This window comes from Equus asinus, chromosome 15 (genome assembly GCF_041296235.1).
Source record: "Equus asinus isolate D_3611 breed Donkey chromosome 15, EquAss-T2T_v2, whole genome shotgun sequence".
In the NCBI taxonomy this organism is placed as follows: Eukaryota; Metazoa; Chordata; class Mammalia; order Perissodactyla; family Equidae; genus Equus; species Equus asinus.
In genome coordinates this window covers 15,388,131-15,412,744 of record NC_091804.1, presented here as the reverse complement: position 1 = coordinate 15,412,744, position 24,614 = coordinate 15,388,131, and the positions used below count along the sequence as shown (strand labels likewise).

Sequence of the window (24,614 nt, the reverse complement as noted above, 5' to 3'; positions counted from 1 at the left end):
GTTCCTTAATCCCTGAAAATATGACTTCCATATGTTTTTCACTTCTAGAACCAGTAAAAACAACTTCCTCATGAGGGCTAGGATTACCAGGAGGGCTAGTCACATGGACTAGAAGAAATTTTATTGGCCAAATACAGTTTATGGAGTTTTATTGTCTGAGTGCGCAGGAAACACTTAATGAGTCTTTGATCAACTCTCCTAGTGTTTCTACAGGTATTTTACGAATGTTTTCTTTGCACTATTCATAAGTCTGCAAACTCTTAAGAAATATAGTCTCCTCAAGTTTTCTGTGTCAAAAAACTAACCAGCTTTGTAGCTCATTCTTTTTAACTTCCTTAAATACAATTAGGTGGCCTTCTTCTATGCTCCAGAAGCACTTATTCCACTACGCTCAAGGGTCTATGTCTTTTTCTCCCCTACCAAGTCATCAGAACCTTGAGGACAAAGACTATTCCTCATTTATAAACATAACCCAGCATAGAGAATGGCAATAAAAACACAAAGTTTCTTGAATGAATGAAAAAAAAGGTACAAATGAAAGAACACATGAAAGAAGTGTTTTTATGGTATTTGTAGAGCTCCTGGAATATTCATTTGTGTATAGGTGAGTCAATTCTTTTACTAAGTTCACTTAAGAAAACGTTCAGAGTTTTCCTGGGGTTCTATGATATCAAGATCCGAAAAGCAGTTTTGAAGAAGGCAGTCCTTAAGGCCTTGTCTTTGCCATTCCTTGGATGGGCAAGTAGGGAAAGAATTGTATATAACCAAAAGCTAGTTGTCCCTCCTCAGTCCAATGACCTGTACATTTCAGGTCCCATCTTCTCATGGCCTTACTTGTGTATACCTGAAAGTCCCCTGCTTTGCCATGACCCTAGTGGAATTCCACAGGTTTCACCAGGAGGCCTCATTACCTTATGATTTACATATCCCAGAGGAATTCTATGTCCTGGTTCCCTAGGTCCATTGGGTTCTCTAAACCCCACAGATGAACTAAACCCCACAGATCTGTAGGTTATCACAGACCCTCCTGCCCCAATTACTGACTGGGCCACCTGTCCCAGGTTATTTGGGTTGCCACAGCCTCCACTCTGCCCTAGAGGGCCTTTAAGTCCTTTCCGCAGCAGAATTTCATTACACACAAATGAAACTACCAACCCAATTCATGAAACAGCCATACTTCCTTATGTGAGCATTTTCTGAGACAGTCGGGAGAAAACTACCATCTGTTAATGACTTTCCAGGAAGAATTTTGGGTCCTAAATGGATGACCACACTCAAATGTGCATCCCAGACGTGACAGGGCTTGACAAGTCCAGGAGAAGTAGATCTGGAGGTGAGATGCATGTGTGCAAGGTTGTTCTGGCTGCTTTCTTTTTAACCATAAAGCGATAGAGCTTGGAATTGTGAGTGTTGGCTCTACTACATATTTTAAAGGTGTAAATGTGCATCTCTTTGTTTCTCGAAAAGAAAAAAGAAGACATTTCAAGGTTTTTCAAGGAATGCCCAATACTATCCAATATGATGCTGAATTTGTAATTTCTCCTATGCATTATAGAGCTCTGTGACACACACATAGCCCGAAGAGCAATTATGTAAAATGACACCAATGACCACCATTAATTATGGCATTTTTATTCAGGTGTTAGAGCATGACTATTGCAGAGCCATTTCAAGGTCTTCTAGGAGTAATAAGCTCAACAATCAACATTTAGGTACCGACTTCAAGGACATTAGCTGTGCCCATTAAGCATACCTGTGAGTACTGTAATAACCTCACAAGGAGAAATTCAGAATATGGGCTATTTGCTGGCTCCCTTCTATGCCGATATGTAACCTTCAGTCAATATCATAAGATTCTCTTACAAAGTCTAGTCTTTGTAAATCCTCATCTATAGACTGAAAAGAAACTATGAGCACATGTTCCCATTTAAAAGACAACTTGATTCTTAGTTATTTTTTGAAAAGGATTACCTTTTTGTATTGTTCTCGATATTACAATGATGTATTGAGTGCATAGTCTTTGTAAACATTTGCAAAGCACGTAAAGGATGAAGAGAAAATGAATTTTTATAAACTGAATATTTTTGCAACGTCAAGATAAGGAAGGTCTTTCCGCACATAACAATACATCAGAAAAAATAATTTAAAAGATCGATAGATTTGAATATCAAAAAATTTTAAAGTTCTATAGGGGAAAAATACATCATGACAAGCATAAAGACAAATGATACATTTGGAAAAAATATTACACCAGATTTGCTAGGCAAAGGGTCAATAAAAAGTCTTTTTATAACTCAGTAAGAAAAAGAGAAATAGCCTATTAAAAATAGAGAGGTAACAGCCTGAAAAAACAGTTCATACTATACAAGACTTGTGAATGCCAGTAAACAAGAAGAGATGCTTCCCATCACTAGTAATTTTTTTAAAACACAAATAAAGATAATAAGGCATTGCAAATCACTTGGATGTGGGAAAATCAAATTCATAAGGAGGACAGTGATTCATAGTTCTTTTGTTATATGTAGAGAAACATCTAATACATCACACTAAAGGTGCTTTTTTGTTCCAAATCACTGTCCAAAACCACCCTCATAAAACATAATAGGCTTAGAAATCAATATTTTTGATAAAGTGCCTTTATAATTCAAGTGCCACCTTCCACTACCAAATGCAACAACGCACAGAAATCTTTGCTAACATCTGCCTTCTGTGGAGACATCCCAAATGTGTCACCTCTCTTTAAATCCTTTTAGAAGTGTTCTTTAAATGTACATACTTCATTTGGCTTTCTTGGGCTACATTTTGATAAATATAAAATGACTTTAACATGGGAATCAAAGGAAAAAATATTTGAGGGATTAAAGAGCAATGACCTGAAATCCACGGAAGAAGAGAAAGCATAACAAATCTACTTGACATCTTGCTCTGCGGGCTGCCTTTGCTGTATTTAGAATCCTATCCAGAAGAAAACTGAAATCAGGAGCTTCATTTTCTGTAGCCACTCCCAAGTAGGTAAGACCTTTGCAACAGGATTTAAGATCTGCAAGTAGGAAGAGTCTCAAGGGCACTTCACACTTAGCATATTAAAAACAAAACTCATGATCATACGGTCTACTCCCCTCAAACCTGGTCCTTCTCTGGATGTCCCTGTCCCTCATGGCTACAACATCGTCTCAGTTAAGAACCTGGGAGTTATTGCTGACACCTCCGTCCCTTTAACCCCAATACCCAATCCAGCATCAGGTCAAGTTGATATTACCTCTTCCCTTTCTCTCAAACCTGTCTGGCTGCACCACTGTGCCCCTGGTTCAAGCTGCAAGCTACTAGCCTCTCCCACCTGAAATGCTGCAGTTGCCTCCCCTCCAAGGTCCTCCACATTCTAGAAATTCACATCCTTTCTTTCCTCTGCTTGAAATCATACAATGGCTCCCCCTTATTCAAGGGCTTGGAACTGCCTAACAGGGACAGACCATACCTCCTAGTATAGTCTGGCCCCCTATCTGTCTCTCAGGTTCATTTCAGCCAGGCTCCTCCACTAGGTTTGAACTTTCTCTTACTTGCTCCTCTTCCTCCTACCACAGAGTATTTGTATACGCTGTTCCCCCGCCTGAAGTTCTTCTTACTTCCCCTCCTTCACCTATTATCATATTATAATATAATATGAATTTGCAACTAAATAAATTGTATTAAAAAACAAAGGTAATAAGTACTCAAAACTTACCACTTTCTAATTATTTTGTTGTATTTTACAATTATCTGTGATCTCGCGACTGTTTATAGCTCTCGTATCTGTACAGTGAAATACTATATAATAGAATACTACTGCGTGTCTCTTTCCACTTCTGAATTCAGTGATGTCATTTGAGTAGCTTGAAATTGGCCATGGTGGGAGTATTTACACCATGAAAATCAATAAATGCTACAATTCAGGGCTGTGGAGGTTTTTGTTCTTGTTGTTTGTTTGTTTGGGTTTTTAGTTTTTGTGATTTTTTTTCTTTGAAAGCCTTAAATATGTACCAGCATACCACAAGAGGCAACCTATTCATGGTTCAATGCAATCCATTTTTTTGTGCTTAACTGTTGAAATTACCCAACAATGCTAGGAAATCACTAGATTGAAATGACACTGTTAACCAATCCTCAAATATCTTCTAAACTATATTTCACAAAAAGGTATTACGTGGGACTCATTAAAGAAAAAAAGGAAAGTATATGCATCCTCTTACTCTCATTTCATATACTGCTCTGTCTTGAAAACCTAAGACAGTGATTGCCGTAAATTAATCATAAAGGAAATATTTGAATGAATTAATTAGAGAACTGAAGAAGTCAGGTAATTTGAGTTAGTCCTTGACAATAGGATGATTTGAGTTCTCTTGATACAAAACTGGGTGCCATTACAATTCATCCCAACACACTTCATGCATTAAATGTTGTCTTCTTAGGATGCTGTAAAACATTTGATTCCCCACATTTCAAAGGTTACAAAATCCCCTATGGAAAACTTTGGTAAGGGAGGGAAAAGATGACTGAGAAAAGAGGGAAGGAGGGGAAAAGCTGGAAAGAGGGTAAATGACATTTGAGAATGAAGGTAAAAACAATTGCCTAAAAATTAATTCATGGGGCCAGCCAATGGTGTAACAGTTAAGTTCGTGCACTCCACTTTGGCTGCCTGGGGTTCACCAGTTTGGATCTTGGGCGAGGACCTACGCACCCACTCATCAAGCCATGCTGTGGCAGGGGTTCCACATATAACGTAGAGGAAGATGGGCACAGATGTTAGCTCAGGGGCAATCTTCCTCAGCAAAAAGAGGAGGATTGGCAGCAGATGTTAGCTCAGGGCTAATCTTCCTAAAAAGAAAAAATTAATTCGTGCAGGCCAACAAATAAAATGCAATGAAATGACTAATAATGTCATGCAAACACTTATTGTGTTTTTGTATAATTTTTGTAATATTAAGAGAGCTTCAGACTCAATGAATTCCCTTTTCATTCCTGTTTAGAATTGTACTAACAATTTCGGTGGTAGTGTTACAGCATGGAGATATTATTAACCTACCTGATCTAATGGATTAGACACATTCATATAACTTTCAAGGTAATTTTTTCTCGTTGAGGTCTTAGAGATGACAACTTTGGTCTTCGTGTATAATGCTGGATTATTTTGATGGATGGATAGTAAGGAATTTTAAAAGACAGTTTCTTACTTTCAAAGAGAAGCACGCACATAAAAAGACATATTTAAGACAGGGCTTATTTAGATGCTATTAGTTATTCTTTATAAAAGTAGACGTCAGAACTTCTCCAGACTTTGAATTATAAAGAGCTTTCTATGCCTAGGTTTCTGAAGATATAATACATTATTGATCTTTATGCATTATGGAATATAGTCAATGCATGTTTATCTAGAGCAATGGTAAAGAAAAGACATACAAATAAAACAAGGAGATAAATCTGAAAATCAAAAAAATTTAATCTTGAATATTTTTAGAGCCTTTCACATACACATATCTATATTTAGACATTTACAAATAAATTATCCATTTACTTCAAATTCTTTCAATTAGCTATAGTGAATTGACAGGAAAATTTCTCTCCTTTAAACTCCTACAACTCTATAATTTTAATAAGAAAAAGATAAATAACAGCTAAGAATTATTTCACTGCTATTTTGCATGTCATACTTAAGTTAATTCTGTCAGTCACCACAAAAATATATTAATTCTTTCTGTACTTTTGTACATATGAGACAGTACAGTTTAATTTTAATCATCAATCTAATGCTTTAACATGAGCAGGCATTGTTATTATCTTCCACATTGTGTGGAAACTAAGCTGAAGCTCAGAGAAAACAACTTGCTTAATTCTCAAACCTAGTTAAATGCAGGAGCCAGAAACATAAAAGTTCTAGAAATGTCTTGTCCTTTAGCACTCTTTAAATGATGCTTCCCATGAAAGAGGGAATTAAAGAAAATATAAAATTAAAATGCATATGTTTAGAATATAGTCAGCCAAATATACACAAGCCATATATACATAAATGTAAATATAGATATATATTTTGCTTGTCACAAAGTAAATATATATATAGTAAGATGTTCTGGTGCCTATAAGAGATTAAATTATTCAGTAGATACCCTCATATTGTCTTTCATTTTCAAGCTATTGATTTATTTTTTAAGTACTCACAACTTATGTGCTGTCCCAAGTACTTAATTTATAATTATGCATTTATTCTCTTAACAACCCTTTGGAGAGGACATTACTGTTATCCTCATCCCATAGATGAAGAAACTGAGGCATAGAAGGGTTAAAAAAGCTTCACAAAGTCACTTTTAATTGGCAGAGCCAAAACGCAGTCAGACAGACAGGACACAGTTTCTACTGTCTCCTGGCAATTGTCAAACGCCCGTAGCAGACGCGTGGATTTTACGGAAACTGCAAAGGGAGCATTGTTTGTGTTTGTCATTATTGAGGAATTCTTGGGCTTCCTTTTTTGATATGTTTGATTTTAAATTATGTTCTGAGGTTCCAGAAGCCTCTTTGTGACCATTTAACTGTATCAAAGTGCCATGGAAGGAGGCAGACACCACTACAAAATAGGAATAAAATATCTCAGCAACAAAAAACTCACCGACCAGGGAGAAGTTAGTAAATGTATCTGCATTCTTTTAACAAACAGACCTCATTATTGTTCTCAAACTTGGGCACGGCGATATTGAAACATGCCTAGAAGCACCGACCCCCCTGAAAGTTGAAGGGAAATGTAATGCATTTCACCCTGTCTGTGGGGGATTTTAAACAGGAAGAAACATAGGATGTCTAATTGCCTGTTTTGCACACACCACTATGCCTGCAGGCATGTGGATTTTTATGTACTGGAGTGGTAATGGTTGTGCATATGAATTTTGCTGGCAGTCAGGTGGTTGTATGAGTCAAAGAAGGCTGGGTGATAGTTTGAAACATGAGTGACAAGCTGTCTATACTGGAGAATTTTTGTTTGACAAATACTGGGAGATGATGAGAAGAAAGCTAACTACTTTTTTAATTGACTTTTTTTTAACTGCTCTGTATTTCGTGCACTTTGCCTTTCAGTAAGGATGATTGCACATATGATGATTAAACTTGACCATTTAGCTTCCGTTCTTTCCCAGGAAGGCAAGTGGTGCCGTTAGACCACATTTCTTTCCAATTTTAATTTCACATTTGGATTGTTTTATATTTTAATGAACTGCCTAAAATACTGCTAGAGGAGATGACTTGGATTGCTGCTGATTTATTTAAGTTTATGCTGCCAATTGAACTATTTGCACTATTTTTGTATAAATTCCATCAAATTGGATATGCTTTGTAACGCAATGTGATGTGGAGATGGCTTAGGTTTTATAATCAGTTGTACTTGGAGTCAAAGCTCCCTTCCTCCTATTTATAAAACTGAACAAATTACTTTACCTCCCTAAACCTCAGAGTTCTCATTTGCAAATTGGGGAAAAAACATAGCTACCTCTCAGTGTTTGTTTGCAGATTAAATGGAGGGGAAAATATAGAACAGCTACGATGGTGCTTGACAAATAGTGACTAATTAGAAGAAACTTATTGTATTTATATTTATTATTTTCATAGAGAACTGAGCAGTTAGGAATCTAAATCTGTTTATCACCCTGATGAAATTTCTTCAAATATGGATTCTGTAGAATACATGAAGATTAATCAATATTGGGACAAAATGCTCTTATTTCTTACAGTCACTTCAATACCGTAACAGACATTTTTGATGCACTCATATTCTACTGGCACACCCCCAGAGGTGACCTACAGAGACTTCCCGTCTAGTCCTGAGACTGTATTCTGGTCATGGAAGTGCAAGGGCGTGGCGTCCCAGGAGAGACTCTCCACCAATGACGGTGGGAGTTGACAGATCAATACTCCAGCTTCCAGGCTCCTTAGGGGACACTCTGAGGTGTGTTCTTCACACTGTCTTGGAGTGGCCCTAGGTGGGCTGAGCCTCAGTTCCCCAAAGTGGTAAACTGCTCAGTAACACACTACTGATTGGCTTTCCTTCCTCCTTCTCTCACTTTCCCACTCCCTCATTGTGCTTTCTGTGATCACCTCCAAAATGACTGACTTTCTCTCCAATCTTTGACTCAGGTCAGCTTCTGGAGCATCAAGACCAACATCCTATAAGCCAAGCATGTGTATTGTGACCCAGGAACCTTACTCAGATAATGCAGCTTCTTGAAATGGACAGCATTTGTCCAGCTCTGAAAGTGTCTTTCCCTTGGACATCTCCACATTCTGGGACTAACTTGTTCCCAGGAATCAGGACCCTTAATTTCAATCCCCTTTTTCTGCTTCTCCTGAGTGTCAGCCTGCCTGAATGCCTCCAGCACCCACTTCCCCTTTCCTTTCTTTCTGGCTTTTAAACTACATTAAACCACACCCTGAGCTTGTTCATGGAGAGGAGGAAAACCTGGAGCAGTTAAATTTTTAATTAACCACTAGAATACTATTTGGAGATTCTTCATCTTCTCTGTGGCCATTCCCAATGATAACCAAATTTTTAGGTGCATGGACATGCCCATGCTCAAGAGAAATATTTTTCAAGACAGTTGCCTTCCATTTCTTTCAAACTATTCTTTTTTCTTTTAGGTTTGAATAGTGTGCTAGCTTTAGCTCAATCAACTCATGCCTGGCATCTTCAGACCACTTTATTTTGAATGGAGATGTATAGCCAGACCAACTAAATTCTATCCTCTCCACCAATAGATTTCTTTACTTGTACAAAGAGGCTCCCCCTGAGTGGAGGGGAGACTGACCATACAAATTCATCACCACTCTATCCAAAACAATAGAAATACCTTGTTATGATAACACCACTGTGAGACAGGAAAGGCAATAGTCTACTAGTTCTTTTTTTTTCCTAGTATTTGCCCGTAGTTGCTTTGCTTTGCCATAGTCAGTCTTTTCTCCCTTTGCTCCCTCCTTCTGAAGAAACAGCTGAAAAATATTCAAGCCCCCTCATCTATCACTTACAGAAAAAAATGTATAAACAACATCCTCCAAGTCTTCCCCTCCGTGTAGGAGACGTTCGCAGCGCCGTGTTTCAGAGTCGTAGTCTGTGCAAATGGGTAGTGTTTTATCTGAAAAACCTTGCTGGCTATGTGAGCTGCTTAAGCTACTTGTGCACCCTGAAGAGGAGAAGGGCATTTCTCATCACATTCACAAAAAGGAGAGAGACACCTTTAAACTGAGAGGTGTGAAGCTAAATATTGATTCCAAACGAACTTGTTAATCTATTTTTTATTTTTTGAGAGACAAATGTTCAATTCAAAGGATTGTTGGACAACCATCCTGGACATAAGTTTATATCTTTCCTTTACAATAAAATTTGAATGAAGCACAAATTTTGCTCTGCTTTCAAAGAGGTGGCTTTATCCCTGCAAAGTGCGTGCTTAGGAATGTTATTTAAATGTAACAAGGAATCCATCTGTTTAATTTCCAGTTGTTGTACTGATTGTTAATGGAAAGATTTTCATCCACCTGATCCTTTATAAGAATGATGGATTAAAGTTACATTTATGTAACTGTAATTCAGATTGAGAAGGTTGCATCACTGCTGGGAATAAAAGTAATGTACAAATTGTTCAATAAGCCTAAAATCCAGAAAAGATCTATTTCATGGGGATGAAAAAATTAGTAAAGTTATATCTTCTGTACCAAAAATGAAATCTAAAGGTCTTGAAAAGTTATTTTATTTTGTGGATATCTGACATACAAATAATAAAGCTTTTCTTAAAAGTCACATTAAGGAATGAAGGTTGAAACTGGCATTTAACTATTTTAAAAATCATCCTTTAGCTTGTGTTTATTCCTCCTATTAATTTCTAATATTTTGAATGATATAATTACAGTAACACATTCAGTAAGGGAGTCCTTGTGTCTCAGGTGTGGAACAGTCTTTTCTTTCTTCAGTGGCCCAATACCTGGAAATAGGAATTATGAACTTGAGCAACTTGACTTTCTTTGCAATAGGCATGAAGTAATTTAATCACAAATCCGGGATGACTGAGAGAAAATGGGCTTATTTAATCAGACAATCTCTATTTTGTAACTCCTATGGGAAGAGAGACTTAACTTTAAGAGTGCAGTAAATTATAGCTGCCAGGATTCTTCGTTGGTCTGGTTCATTCCACCTGTGCAGACATACCTAGGATATTCTCTGGGGAAAGCAGGCCTTGAGTGACAGCTTAGTGAAAATATGAAATTCCAAGTTCACTTCACCTCTTATTTCTTTCTGAGCTTGGTTCTTTAGTGTTCTCCAACAGAGAAATTGAACATTTTTACAGAGTTTTAGAGGTAGCTTGTTTTCTTTGTAAAAATTTTAAGGAATTTACATCAATTGCAGGGACGAAGGAATGTGTTTAAGTCTGATGGTAACATGAGTAGGTAAATCTTTCTCTGAAAACTTATCAAGAGATTCAATCAATGAGAAAAGTGCAGATGTAAAATTCCTTAGCAGAATAGGTTTTGGGGAGAGGCTGGTTTTAGTGCAAATTATCTATAGGTTTCTGTTATTGTTACTATTTTGATTTTGTTTGTTTTTGAAATGCAGCCACTCATATCCCCAGACCTGAGAGGTATGTACCCAGTGACAACCATTCTTTTAACCATCTCTTTACCTTAAATTCCTTCCACCTATAAGGTTCTCCAAACACGTGGTATCTTTGCTGTTGATCCTTCCAGGTAGTAACCTGGTCTGCCTGTCTGCTGAGGGGCTCCTTTGCTGAAAACAGCTGAGGGCAACTTTTGGTGGTTGAAAGGACAAATACCTTTTTCAGCATACCCCTCACATATCAATATGCTCAATAAAGATGAATGAGTTTTGAAGCCACCATGTCATCTTGGGATGTTGTGTTTAAAATGAAAAACTTAGAGGTGCAAAGAAAAGTGAAGTCATGTCCTAGGAGAGAGAATTCTAACATATCCAAGTTTGGTGTTGATAAAAACGCAACAGATGAAGAACAGGTATGGTTTGAAAGACAAATAAAATGATTAATGGTGGAAAAGAAAGTTTAAAACTGAGTATGATCCATCACCAAGAAAAGACGTAAGTAAGGAACTTTCTTGTTACATACTTTAAATGATTTCTTTGTTTACTTCCAGAACTGAATAATTTTACAATATTGTGGTTTCTGTTGAAAAAATATTTCTCAAATATAACTGCTCCTCCAGTTCATGCTCAATCGTCTTTTCTTAATTATTTATTGTACAAATGTTATCTCAGATGGAGAGAAACATATAATAATGAATCCTCAAATACCTACCCCTCAGGTTAATCCTCATCTTCGTCATTTTGCCAGCCTCCTTTATTCTCCCTATTCCAGACGTTGCCTCTAAATAACTTCATTACAAATTTCTAATTGCATAAAAGCCAATAGGTTTTTTAAATATATATAAACAACTATGGGACCAGCCCCGTGGCATAGTGGTTAAGTCAGTGGCCTGGGTTTGTAGGTTTAGGTGCTGGGCACCAATCTACACCACTTGTCAAGCCATGCTGTGGTGGCAACACACATATAAAATAGAGGAACACTGGCACAGGAGTTAGCTCAGAGCAAATCTTTCTCACCAACAAAAAAAAAAGATGCCAGCCCGGTTGCATAATGGTTGAGATCATGCACTCCCACGCACTCCATTTCAGTGGACCAGGGTTCACAGTTCGGATCCTGAGCGTGAACCTACACACCACTGGTCAAGCCATGCTTTCCTGGCGTTCCACATATAAAATAGAGGAAGATTGACACAGATGTTAGCTCAGGGCCAATCTTCCTCAAGCACAAAGAGGAAGATTGGCAGCGGATGTTAGCTCAGAGACAATCATTCTCACCAAAAAACCCCACAAAAAAACACTTTTACAGAGATGCCACAAAGAGTTGGTCATCTTTCTTATAAATTCCTGTTGACTACTCCTAACAATATTGTTAGGACCAGAGGGAATCCCAGAAACCCTTTTTCCAGAATTATTTTCTATCCTGGGGACCTCCTCCGAGTTCTCACAACTTTCCTTGAATTCCTGTATCTCAAGGGAACTCCCTGACCCCCACACCTGGTCCCTGCAGTTCTGTGAGGAGGCACCCTAATCAATTGAGTACTGAAGAGGTGGGCAAAATTGTTCTGAATGGACATGAGAATTAGGCAGTAAAGTAGTATAGACTGAATAGAACATGCTTGGGAGAGAAAAAAGCCAGAAAGTGAGTTGTGTGGCTCTCACTGGAAGGAAAGAAAGGGTCCAAAGTATGGAGCTCATTCACTCCCAAATATTGTCCCATTAAATGTGGAAGTAAAGATACTGTCAGCACTGGTTTAAAGCTTGTGATTTCTAATTACAAGTTTCAGGTAGTTTCTGAGAATTATATTTCTCCTTCAAGTTAAAAATAATTTTTAAGTCCTGATCAAATATATTTTCTCTTCTAACCTTGCCTCAAGGGTGTTCAAAAACTGTGATGCAATTAATCATTTCACATGACGGCTGGTATCATTCTTTAATTAGCCTTCACAAAAAGTCCATTCTTCCTGAACATTTTCCTTTAATCTTTCATTAATGCTAGAATGCTAAAATTTCCCCTGTTTTACTATTGTTGTTTATTTAATAGAATTTTTACTGTATACCTCTCCTTTTCTAGGTCATACAAATTGATGTTTTTCTGATAGCATCTAATCTTTCTAGGAGGCCTGATGTACTTGATAAGCTCTCGACTTGCTAGTTGAGTTGAGGTTTCAGTTATATTGGGCACAGCTTTGAAATGGGATTTTCGCTCTTCATAACTTACCTGAAAATGTTCTTCATGCAGCCAAACAGAGGAGAAAGTTCTACTAACTAAAATGAGAATTAATGTCACCAAGTCAAATAAGTCAGCTTGAAAGTCTCTGTTTGTTTTCTTTCTTGGTGTTTTGAAGTCCACTTTTTCTTTGTAAGGATGCTGTGTATAAAAACCTCAGAAGGGAGATCAAAATAACCAGTCTAAGTAATCAAGCCCTGTTGGCCCAGCATTTAGCTAAATAAATAAGAATGCAAGTCTTTTCTTTGCTCAGAAGCTGGCTGCAAATTTGCTAAGTGATTGATTTGATGCTAATTTTCTGCATGGACCTCTCATTTCCTTCAAGGCCTGTTCTAGGAGAGAAAAATAAACTCAGCCAAACTGACTGAGCCCTGTTGTAGTTTTACTTTGAATTCAGAAAGTTTGGAAACCTCCTTTACCCAGCAGGACTATATCTCCAAGGGATCATCACTTATGGTGTCCCAAAGGATGCATCTTGCTCTGAAAAGGCTGCAGAAGTTCTTTCTGTCCAAATCTCAGTGCTTTTTGAGGATAGAATTGAAATCAACATAACATGGCAGGTGCCGCCATTTTGCTCACTTTACCAGCCTCTCTCTTTACATCAGTACTCAATGTTGGAGAAGGTTCATGCTGTGACCTTCAGCCATGATTCTGCCCCAGCCCTAAATGGCATTGTTGTGTTTGATTCTACCAGAACCACTTTATTCATCTTAACATGTCCATGAATTGAGGAGAGGGATGAGATTTTGCATTTCAATATGTGATTCATGGGATGATTGGAGGAAATAAAGGGAAAATTGTAGCACATAAAAATGTGTCACTGAATGACAGTATGACAGACAGAGCTCTAGACTGAGGACCGTAAGTCTTCTTTTTTCACCTTTATTGAGATATAATTTACATATAACGTTGTGTAAGTTTAAGTGTACAGTGATTTGATGTATTTATATATTGCAATATGATTACCACCATAGCGTTAGCTAACACATTCATCATATTACGTAACTACCGTTTCTTTTTTGTGATGAGAACATTTAAGATCTACTGTCTTAGCATCTTTCAAGTATATAATACAGCGTTATTAAGTATAATCACCAAGCTATGTATTAGATTGCCGGAACTTACTCATCTTATATCTGGAAGTTTGTACTCTTTGACCAACATGTCCCCATCTCCCCCACTCTCCAGCCCCTGGTAACTACCACTCTACTCTTTGTTTCTATGAGTTCAGCTTTTTAAAAGTCCTCATATAAGTGATATCACGCGGTATTTAGCTTTCTCTGTCTGACTTATTTCTCTTAGCATAATACCATGAGGACTGTAAGTCTTGAGCCAGAAATTCTCACTCCACAATCTTTGGGCAAGTTACTTGACCTCTCTGGGCCATCGTGGGGTGAGGGACTTCAAGTCACACCATTTTCTAGTCAGAATAAAAGGCAACTTGGCAACTTTGCTTTGAAGTCATTCTAGCTCTAATTCTTTTGAAATGATGCTACTGTGTTGGACTCTATTTAAGACTAACTTTTTTCTACATTTATTATCCAGGACCCCAAGTTGCGTGAACTTTTGGATGTGGGAAACATCGGGCGCCTGGAACATCGCATGATAACGGTGGTATATGGGCCTGACTTAGTTAACATCTCCCATTTGAACCTCGTGGCTTTCCAAGAAGAAGTGGCCAAGGTACGATGGATAGAAACTTTTGAAGCTTGTCACCTTGATCTGAATCCTTATGATAGTGAACTGATGCCTGTGAAAGACTTTGAGTTTTTGTCGTATTTAACATGTGTTGAAATTCCATCTAAAAATAATTTATCTGCCAAGTAGAAGTGCAATTCAAACATTTCCAAATAATGGCATCTACTTAGAATTATGGAGATTTTTCATTAAGAGTAACACATTTGGTATAATTTCTTTGCAAGAGAAAATATAAATAAAACCACATTCCATTTCACCTAAACATCTTATCCCAGCTCATTCTCTCTTAGCCTCACCTCATGCCACTTCCAATCCTATCTCCTTTCCAACATCTCCTTGAGGGCAGACATCTTCAATACCTTTTTAACTTCTTTTACTTTGCACAGCACCTTGCCCATGACCATGCACATAGTAGTTGCTCAATTAATATGAGAAAGAATGAAAAAATAACATTTTTAAATAAAAATTTTAAATAATATAAATAATATTTATCCAGCTATGGACTAAAAAGGTGAATTAGACATGGCCTCTGCATTAAGAAGTTGCTAATTTACCAAGATAATGGGTCTTTCAGATGCATACAGAAGTAACTAAAATACAGGCAAGATAGATCAAATAAGACGCTGTGACCTTCTGGGAATCTTGGGCTCAAGTTTGATGCTTTCTCTAAAAATGTCCAATGAACTGAACATATTGAAAGAAGAGCCTTTTTTTCCCCCATGTTTATAGTTTTTAGGATACTAGTGACAATATTTTCCCTTCATACAATTTCCTTCAAGAGTTACATATGAATCTAAGAATACTTCGAAATCTGCATGTCATATCTGTGTCCTTATAGAACTTCTTACGTCATGGATCACACCTACAAGGTCGTGTCCGGCCAGTGTTCTGTATAAATCCATAACTTTTAACCCTCAGTGCTCTGACAGTTTTCTGAGCCACACCAGATGTACTGCCCTGGCCGCTAATTCACTAGTGGTTATGGCAGAGGTTTATTTCCAACATTTACATAACAATGACTTCAGTTCTTGTAATGGAACGAATGAAACGCCCACCAGTTTTAACCCTCCGAGGTCTTCAGAAACTGCTCTTCAAGACTGTGTTACAAACCTCATATATTTTATCTCTTTAAGAAGCAAGTCACCCATTTGTTTCTGTAGGATGATTTACACTCGGAGAGACTTCAGTTCAGTGAAACATTGTGTGACAACATCGTACTTGCCTTGCAATAGTTCTTATTCTGGTATCCTGTTGGTAATCTATTGAGTTGTACTGAATTCATTTCTCAGTAAATGGATGGATGGTTGGATGGATGGATGAATATGGATAAACAGCTACTAAATATTTGCAAAATATATTTAAAATCTCTTCCCCCCAGATGCAACCATATTTTATTTAAAAAATAACCAATTCATGAGATTCATTAACTCTCACTTAAAAACATTCAATAAATGTCAGTGACTTTCAGGGAGGCTTTTACTACAAGTGAACATAGATTTTCTATTACAAACCAATTTGCACATCATTTATTGCATTAAACCTTTGTGCAGTTATGTTTAAAACATATTCAATTTCCTCCTCTCTGTGGGCTCCCACTCACTAATTTTCTTTGGGGATTCTGATTTCTGAGCCCTGTAATATTACCCATCAGGACTGCATCTCTAGACATTTTTCCAGCAGCTGCTTGATGTTTCTGGTATAATTAATGAAGCTACAGAGTATCTTTTGCCTTCCCTGGCTGTAATATTCTGTAGGGTATTTTTCCCCCACTGAAATTGCTGGACTGGAAGGCTAAGATTTGCAAACACTATTTTACTCTGAAAACTTGCTTTCCATTCTTCTAATTGTCAGTCTTGTCTCATAACATCACACCTTCTATTTAATCTCCAAGGCCAATGTACATGCCCCCTTGTGTAGTGCCAGCAGCAAAGGAGACAGCTTCTCTCCTTATGTAGAATCTCTGACAAAAACCTGAGCTTCTTTGGAAGTTGAATGTCTCCAGAAAAGAATTGTTTACAAAGGGATTCTGGCTCATTCATTCATTCAACACACAATTGTCAGGTGCGTTCTCCATGCCAGCCACAATTCCAGAGTTAGAGATACCGCATTCTAGAATGCCGAGAACCAACAATCTGGAGGACATAGATAAGTTATGATTATGAAGTAAAAGTATTGTAGGTCAAATGGAGATCTGTGTGGAATAATAAAGCAGGAGGAGAGTGTGAAGGTGGAAGAAGGGGATTCTTTCTTTATGGGGTGCCCAGAGAAGGCAAACATCTGAAAGAAGTTGCTCAATTGCAACAACATCATAGGTTTCTGAGAAGTCTGTTAGATGAATTAAAACTTGGAATCAGAACCAGGACTTAAACTTTCCTAAATATATCATTCCAGATTTGCATGCTTGCTTTCTTATGTAAATCACTTGACACTGAATTTCTTATTTATTCTTTAAGACGAGTGACTCTAAAAAATGGACTGGAGAGAAAACTGTGTCTTTCAATTTTTCCCTCTGTAGTTGGACTAAAAACATGGTAACTCTTGCAATTAAACAATAATCATACTTTTTGATATGCAGCATGATTTGCCAGCCCCTCTCTAGCCTAGAGATCAGCTTTTGCTGCTCCCTCAAGGGGCACCTCCCTTTAACGTACCTGGAAATAGTTGATTTGTTTCACATTTTCTCTGTAAGTCACACACTTGTCCATGATTCTCTTGCTCCCCTGGGGACCATGGACACATCCGTGTTTGCCACCTCCTGGGACTCCTAGCCTTCAGTCTCCCTCCCTGGGATGCCCTGACTTCTCCTCGGAGCCACAGAGAGGAGGTGAATATCACTATACTCTCTTTACTATCCTACACTTAATTCCCAACAGTCTTCCACTCACAGCTATATGACTTGTGGCAAAGTTGGAGATATCAGCAAAGGAAACTAGCAAAGCCAACAGAAGTTGATTTCTTGTCTTATGATGAAGACTTTTGAAGGACTTTGGCTTTTATTGTGAGGGAGATGGAAGCCATTGAAGGATTCTGAACAGAGGACGGACATGATCTGTCTAACCCTTGAGTTAATAATGGACTGCATGGTGAGAAGCAATAATGGAAGCAGGGAGACCAGTTAGGAAACTATTGAAATATTTTAAGTGAGTTGCTAGTGACTTGGTCAAGGTGGAGCTGAGTAGGAGATGAGAAGGAGTCTGAATATATGTATCTACATATTTAAAGGAAGAATCAATAGCATATGCTTATGAACTGTATATTGCATGTGAGAGAAAGAGAAGAATCAAGGATGATGTTAGAGTTTTGACCTAAGAGACAGGAAGGATGGATGTACCACTTACTTCATAGGGAAAATTTAAAATAGTGCGTGTTTGTGCATATATAGCAAGGGTTCGGTGTTGATTTTGTTCAGTTTGAGATTATTATTAGACACTCAAGTGGATACGTTGAGTAGGCAGTTGGATATATGAGCCTGGAGGTGAGTGCCCAATATAATACATTAATTTAGAAGTCATCATGTTATAGATAGTATTTAATGCGACTGGATAAGATCAGCCAGGAATTAACTATAGATAGAGAAGATGTCTAGGATCTGAGTGATACTCCAACATGAACAGATTGGGCAGATAAGAAAGAATCAGAAAAAGGAGACTGAGAGGGAGTAGTCAGTGAGGTGGCAGTGAGGCAAGTGTGTGCCCTTGAAAGTCAGGTGAAGAAAGTGGTTCAAGGAGGAGAGAGTGATCAACAGGGTCAAATGCTGCTCTTAGTCAAGTAACATGAAGACCAAGAATTGACCATTGAACTTAAAGATATAGAAGTCATTAGGGACCTTGAATAGAGCAACTTCAGTGGAGTGGTGAGTCAAAAGCATATTGGAGTGGCCTCTGGGGAATATTGGCGGAGACAAATTAAGAAGCCAAAAGAGACTGCTGTTTTGAGAAATTTTGATGTGAAAGGCAGCAGAGAAGTGAGCAGACTGCTGGAATGGGGAAGTGAGATGAAGAGATGGTTTTTAAGATGAGAGAAACAACAACATATATGTATGCTGGTGGGAATGATCCTGAAGAGGGAAAACAATGTGCTGATGTAGGAGAGTAGGAGAATTGCTAGAGCATGTCCTTGAGTAGGCGAGAGCAGTAGGATCTGGTGCAAGACCCAGTAAACTAGATCCTGGGGGACAAGTCTGGCCCACGACCTGTTTTTATAAATAAAGTTTTATTGGAACACAGCCATACCCATTTATTTATATATTGTCTATGGCTACTTTCACTAGACAGAGTTGAGTAGTGACATAGACCATATGGAGTAATGACATAGACCATATGGACCACAAAGCCTAAAACATTTACTGTCTGGTCCTTTATGAAAAACTTTGTTGACCCTGTTCTAGTTCACAAATAGAAGGGCTCGGCTCAGACACAGCAAGGGCATTTTGTGTATAAGAGGAGGAAAAGTGGAGTACATCAGTAGAGATGCTGGTAAGTGGTACATATGATGGAGGGAGTTCTAGGTTTCTGATTGCCTCTGTTTTCTCAGTGACAAAGGAGACAAGTCAGTAGTTGATAATAAAGACTATTTGAGTCCTCAAGCCCTTTTCAGCACCAGTTGGTGAATTTTACTTAAGATCTGACTGGTGTGGTTAACATTTACTGCAAAAGACAGATCATTTACATGAACCCAAAAAACAGTGTCATTTTGAGCAAATGAACCAGTTTATCAGATCAATGCAAATTTTTCCATTGGTCAAGGAGTCTGAAGATAAAAGCACTCTCTTTTTCCTGCCCCATTCTACCTCCTCTTTCCAATATTCTGTTTTTATTTGAGGTGGGGGGCTACATAGAAAGAGACTTCTAGTTGTGTGTATTAGTTCTTGCCATCATGCAGTCTAAACAGCATTGCGTAGGTTGGAAAACAGATTGCTCTGCGTCAGGGGCAGGGGTTCACAGGATTGCCATATGCTGGTGTTTACCTTCAGATCTCAAAGATCCAGTGTGTAACTGTTGGGAGACCACTCTTCACCTAGAGAATCTTGGCAAGGAATGTAATGTCTCATGATTAGCAAAGAGGAATCCCACTATGCAAAGGAAACAAAGGTGAAGCCTTCCCTGTTTGGATTTAGAAAACTAAAACAATTTTCAGCATGCCTTTCCTCTGGGTTCTGCTCCCTTTCCATGGCTGGGCGCCTGGAAGCTCATCCTCTCACCAATCCCGGCGACCTCCCAGCCCTGCTCTTTGTTCTATGAAATATACTAGCGAGATGACGTATCACCCTGAGTGACAGGATTTGAGATTCAGGCTCTGATATTCAATCCTAATTAGTTGGACACTCTCATAGGCCCCCTCGCTGGGCACTGTATTAAACCATTACCCAGTCTGGCAAATTTCAGCCCAGATGTTGCTCCAGTATGTTAAGATGCAGTGGACAGAAACAGCAAGAATCTGGTGGGTTGAGATTGAGATGCCGAATGGCAGAGGCAGGCAGGGGAAATTTTGTGTTCACTTCTCTGTGCAAAGATTGACTGACAGATGTCATTGTTTTCAGTCCTTACTTCTTTACACACTAAATTCTCTTAAGCATTTAGAAATAGGAAAACAAAATAAAGAAATTCACTTTTCTCGTTCAGCAATGCTACTAGCAGGAACTCAGCCAGATTTTTTAAAACTTTTGATTGAAATATAATATGCACAGAAAAGTACTCAGATCATAACTGTATAACTGGTGGATTTTTGAAAGAAGAGCACACTCCTGTAAACAGTACCCAGATCAAGAAATAGCATCACCAACACCCCAGGTGTCTACCCTACTAACACATCCTTATTTTGACCTCTAACTTTATAGATTATAAATTAAAACTATAGATTATAGTTTTACCTGCTTTTAAAATTTCTGTAAATGGAATCATACAACGTGTTTTCTTTTTTGTCTGACTTCTATTACTTACCATTATGCTTATGAAATTCTTGTGTATTTTGCATGGGGTTGTAATTTGTTCATTCTCTTTGTTAGGCAGTATGCCATAATTTATTTATCTGTTCTACAGTTGATAGACATCCAGGCAGTTTCTAGTTTAATGCTATTATAAATAGTGTTGCTATTAATGTATGCCTTTCTGTGAGGTATGTAATTGCTGGTCATAGATCTCCATATGTCCAGCTTTGATGGATACTGACAATTTCCTAAACTAGTTGAACCAGTTAGTTTTTCTAAATGTTAATTCACACATGCAAAACAATGTATAATAGAGGCTCTCTGTATGCTAAATTATTACATTTTGAAGTAGTTGTTGCAGAATAAATGAGCTCTTCAAAAATATGTTCCATAAATTGAACATCAGACTTGAGGGGCTATTTTAGATTTTTTAAGGGACTTCTGCCACCTCTGAAGCTATGAATGTCATAGAGAATCTAGTTTCACTCATTTTGAGAGTATGATATAGGATTTCCCACAAGTGTTCTTTGACTTCATCCACATCAGTTGCTTGCCCACCATCCAAATAACTTGCTTGCTCTCTGAATTTCCTAACTAGCTCTCACATCTCTTTCCTCATTCCACTTCCCCCTGCCATCTTGTTCAAGTTCTTGACAGGTCTCATCTGTAGTCACCTCCTACCCCCTTTTCTAGAATCCTCTCTTTTTTCTCCAACTTTACAGGTCTATTTGCATAGGAATTATCTTAAAAGAAAAATCAAACTTGATCATGCTTAAAATCCTTTTCATTGCCAATTACTTGCAAAATGAAGTTTCTTGTCCATTTCATTCATTCATTCATGTAGTGAACAAATATTTATTGAGGGTCTAGTATGTGCCAACCACCTCGCTGGACACTGGGGATTCATCAGTGACCAAAGTAAATCTACTCCCCGCCCTCAGGTGCTGATGACTCACCACTTGGATCCTTGCACCAGTCTGCTCCAGCAGATCCCGACTCACCGTGCTTCTTTCTGACTTTATAATTTTAATTTTATGCCTTAAGAATCGTGTGCTTTCCTAGACTGCCCTTCTCCATTTTGTCCACCAGAAGAATTTCCGAGCCTCAGTAGGGACTCAGCATAAATACAACTCATCTGTCTCCCCCTCCATCCCATGATGTCCATGAATAACTGATTGTTCCATGCTCTTTTCTTTGATGAACCACATGCATATTTTCTATTGCATTTATCTCACTGTAATTATCTGTCAGTGTGTCTGACACCCTACCCTGGATTTGTGAGCTGCTTAAAGTTAGAAACAATGGCTTAGTCATTTCTGTGTTCCCAAGATCTAGCTTAGTGCTTAGTGTGTAGTAGGTGCTCAATAAATGTGTGTTTGGGAAAAAAGAAAGGAAGAAAGCAAAGAGGGAAGGATAGAGGAAGGGGCGTTTGAGCCCTTGAAAACAACTGATAGATCATAAAATATTCTAGAGTCATGGGGACTTGGGACATCAAGCACTCTAATCATCTCACTTTTTAGAGTTGAAGATGTTGAAGCCCTTTAGCTGGGTGCTCCAGGCCTCTTCTTCCCAGTATGGACCTCTCTCCACAGTTTGCCAAGATGCTCAGTAGGAGAACCGTGGTGGTACTAACTACAATGGCTCCCATCCTCTTAATCTTTCCAAACCCAACCTTGTTCCCACTCGAAGAGTCGTTGCCACCATCACCCTCCTGAACCCATCAGTCACCACACACTTTCTCAAGAAAAAGAAACATAGCTTCAATTAGCCAAATACTTGAGGCCTTCAGGCAAAGGAAATGAGAGAAGGTGCCATAGTCAGGGGGCTCTTTCTAAGAAAAAGAAATTATAATCTACAAAATGAAGTTGGAAAAGAGAAGAGAAAGAGGGACCTGGGAAGGGACCTGCCACAGCCACCTCTGGCCATTCCTGAAATAGAACTTGCTTCATCAAAAACTTTGGGAATTTTCTTAGATATTCTTCTAAGTTAATAGTATAGACATTTAAAATCTGACCTCAAGAGACATAACGTTCTCATATTTCTTTTTATTCTGAGAACATATACATTGAGATAAGAATTTTCATTCACTAACAGATATTCTCCGTAAAATGTTCAATTTTTCTGATTTCCTTTTTTAATTTAGGACCAATTTATGGTGAGTGAGCAATGACTATAAGTTTGACTTCTCTCTAAACAAAAATGATTAAGAAAAAGAGAAAAATGTACCATATATTGTTTTTGGCAATGTGTTTTGGGACATAACGGAAAACTGTGCATGACCTCCCTGGGGGTAGAATATATATGCCAAAAAGATTGCTATTTACAGTTGTGAAAAGTTAGCCCTCTTGGTTATTGTGTTTTGTGAGATCTTCATTCACTGCCGTTCTTGCCCTTCTCATTAACAAAATACGCCTATGTCATCTTAGGCCATTCCCCGACACAATCGTGTATAAGGGCCGAGTTCTTACTATGTCAATACATTGCACTGTTTGCCTTGGAATTTTACAGTTGTGGATATCTTTTGTTGGAAAATGAGATTCATCCCACATTCGGCACTTGAGTTTTAGATGAGTGTGGGGCAGATAAAGGACACAAATCTTAAACTTTTAAATTGTGAAAATGTCACCCATCTGGAGCATCCATATAAAAGTCTAAAAGTTCAGAAGTCAAATGAGGGACATTCATAATAAAAAGAGGAAAAAAGGCAATTTGGACTTCAATCTCTTCCTTACACCTAGATAAGAATCAGCAATTGCTATTCCGGTGATTGTGGAGGAAAATGCTCCCGCTCTCCATCTCCTGAATGTCTTTTCTGCATTCGTTAAATGAGAGCTTCTTTTGAGCCAGGCAGTGTTCAAGAATGCCACATAAAGAAATTAATGCCAAATCAAAAGGAAAATATATCCCTCAGGACACAGAAATGAACATGATTTCAGACTGTGAGCTACTGTTAGTGCGAGCCCACTTTTCCCCAGGAAGAGAAGACAGAAAACTGCATAAGCAGCAGTATCTCCCTTTCTTTCCATACATCTATACCCCAGAGACAAACTGCTCCCACCTTGTTCCTCTGCCTCCCTGTCTCCTGAACCTGGCAGCTGAGTATGCCCTGATTGTATTATCTGTGAGCCTCACCTTGAAGCAGGCACACGGATTCAAACAAGTAAACAAATCAAGAAACATTCTTTTTTTGAAGGAAGAAGAGCTCTAAGGAAATTTGTCTTCCTGGTTTCTTTATTGGGGAAAAATACCCGACATGCTTTGAGAATGGCAGGTTGATCTGTTTCATCCACTGCCTTAATATCAGTTGTCATCTTTTTGCTCCCAGTGCATCAAATGCTCCCAGTGAATAAGCTGCCCATAAGAATAAAAAAAACTTTTTTGAAAACACTTTGTCAACAATTTTCCTAATAGTTATATAATAATATCCTTTCATTCATTCATTCAACAAATGTTTAATGGCCTCCTGTGTAACAGGCTGGGAATAAAATAAATAGACAAAAATGATTGTCTTCATGACGCTTACATAATGGTGGGGGGGTAGGTTGAAAATAAACAAAATAAATAAGATGTTGACAGGTGATAGGGAGAAAGCAGGAAAGAGGGATGAAAATGCTGGAATATTTCAAGGGGGCATATTTCAGTTTTAAATAATTTGGTCAGATAAGGTCACACTGAGATGATATTTGAGGAGAACCTTGAAGATGATGGAGTGAGTCAAGTGGTTATCATGGAGGAAAGCAGGCTCTGAGACAGGTGTGTACTCAGCATGTTGGTGAAATGGCAAGGAGCCAGTTTGGCTGGAAGGGAGTGATGATCAAGAAGGAGATTAGTGAGAGATGAGTCAGAGAGGTAAGAAGGAGGGGTGATGGGTGACCCAAATACTGGTAGATGGACACTGTAAGAATTTGGCTTTACTCCCAGTGACACGGGTAACTATCGCATCGTTTTGAGCAAGGGATTGATTTGGTGTGACATATTTTCACAGGACTGCCCTAGCTGCTCTGTTGAAAAGCCATAGTAGGAATGCAGAAGCAGAAATGAGAGACCAGGATGCCTGGGGTAGAGGTGGTGAGAAATGGTTGGATTCTGGATATATTTTGAATGTAAAGCCAAAAGATTTGATAATGATGAGATAACATGTCATGAGAGAA

General features: G+C 38.3%; 1 protein-coding gene across 2 annotated transcripts in view; it reads left to right on the top strand.

Annotated features, from left to right (window-relative positions):
• PLCB1 (phospholipase C beta 1) overlaps nucleotides 1–24,614 on the top strand; it is a 667,363-nt gene that overhangs the window by 417,036 nt on the left and 225,713 nt on the right. For both annotated transcript variants that reach the window (XM_044748183.2, XM_044748184.2), the window contains exon 4: nucleotides 14,385–14,522. In XM_044748183.2, coding sequence (XP_044604118.1) covers nucleotides 14,385–14,522 — 138 coding nt within the window. The remainder of the gene's footprint in view (nucleotides 1–14,384; nucleotides 14,523–24,614) is intronic.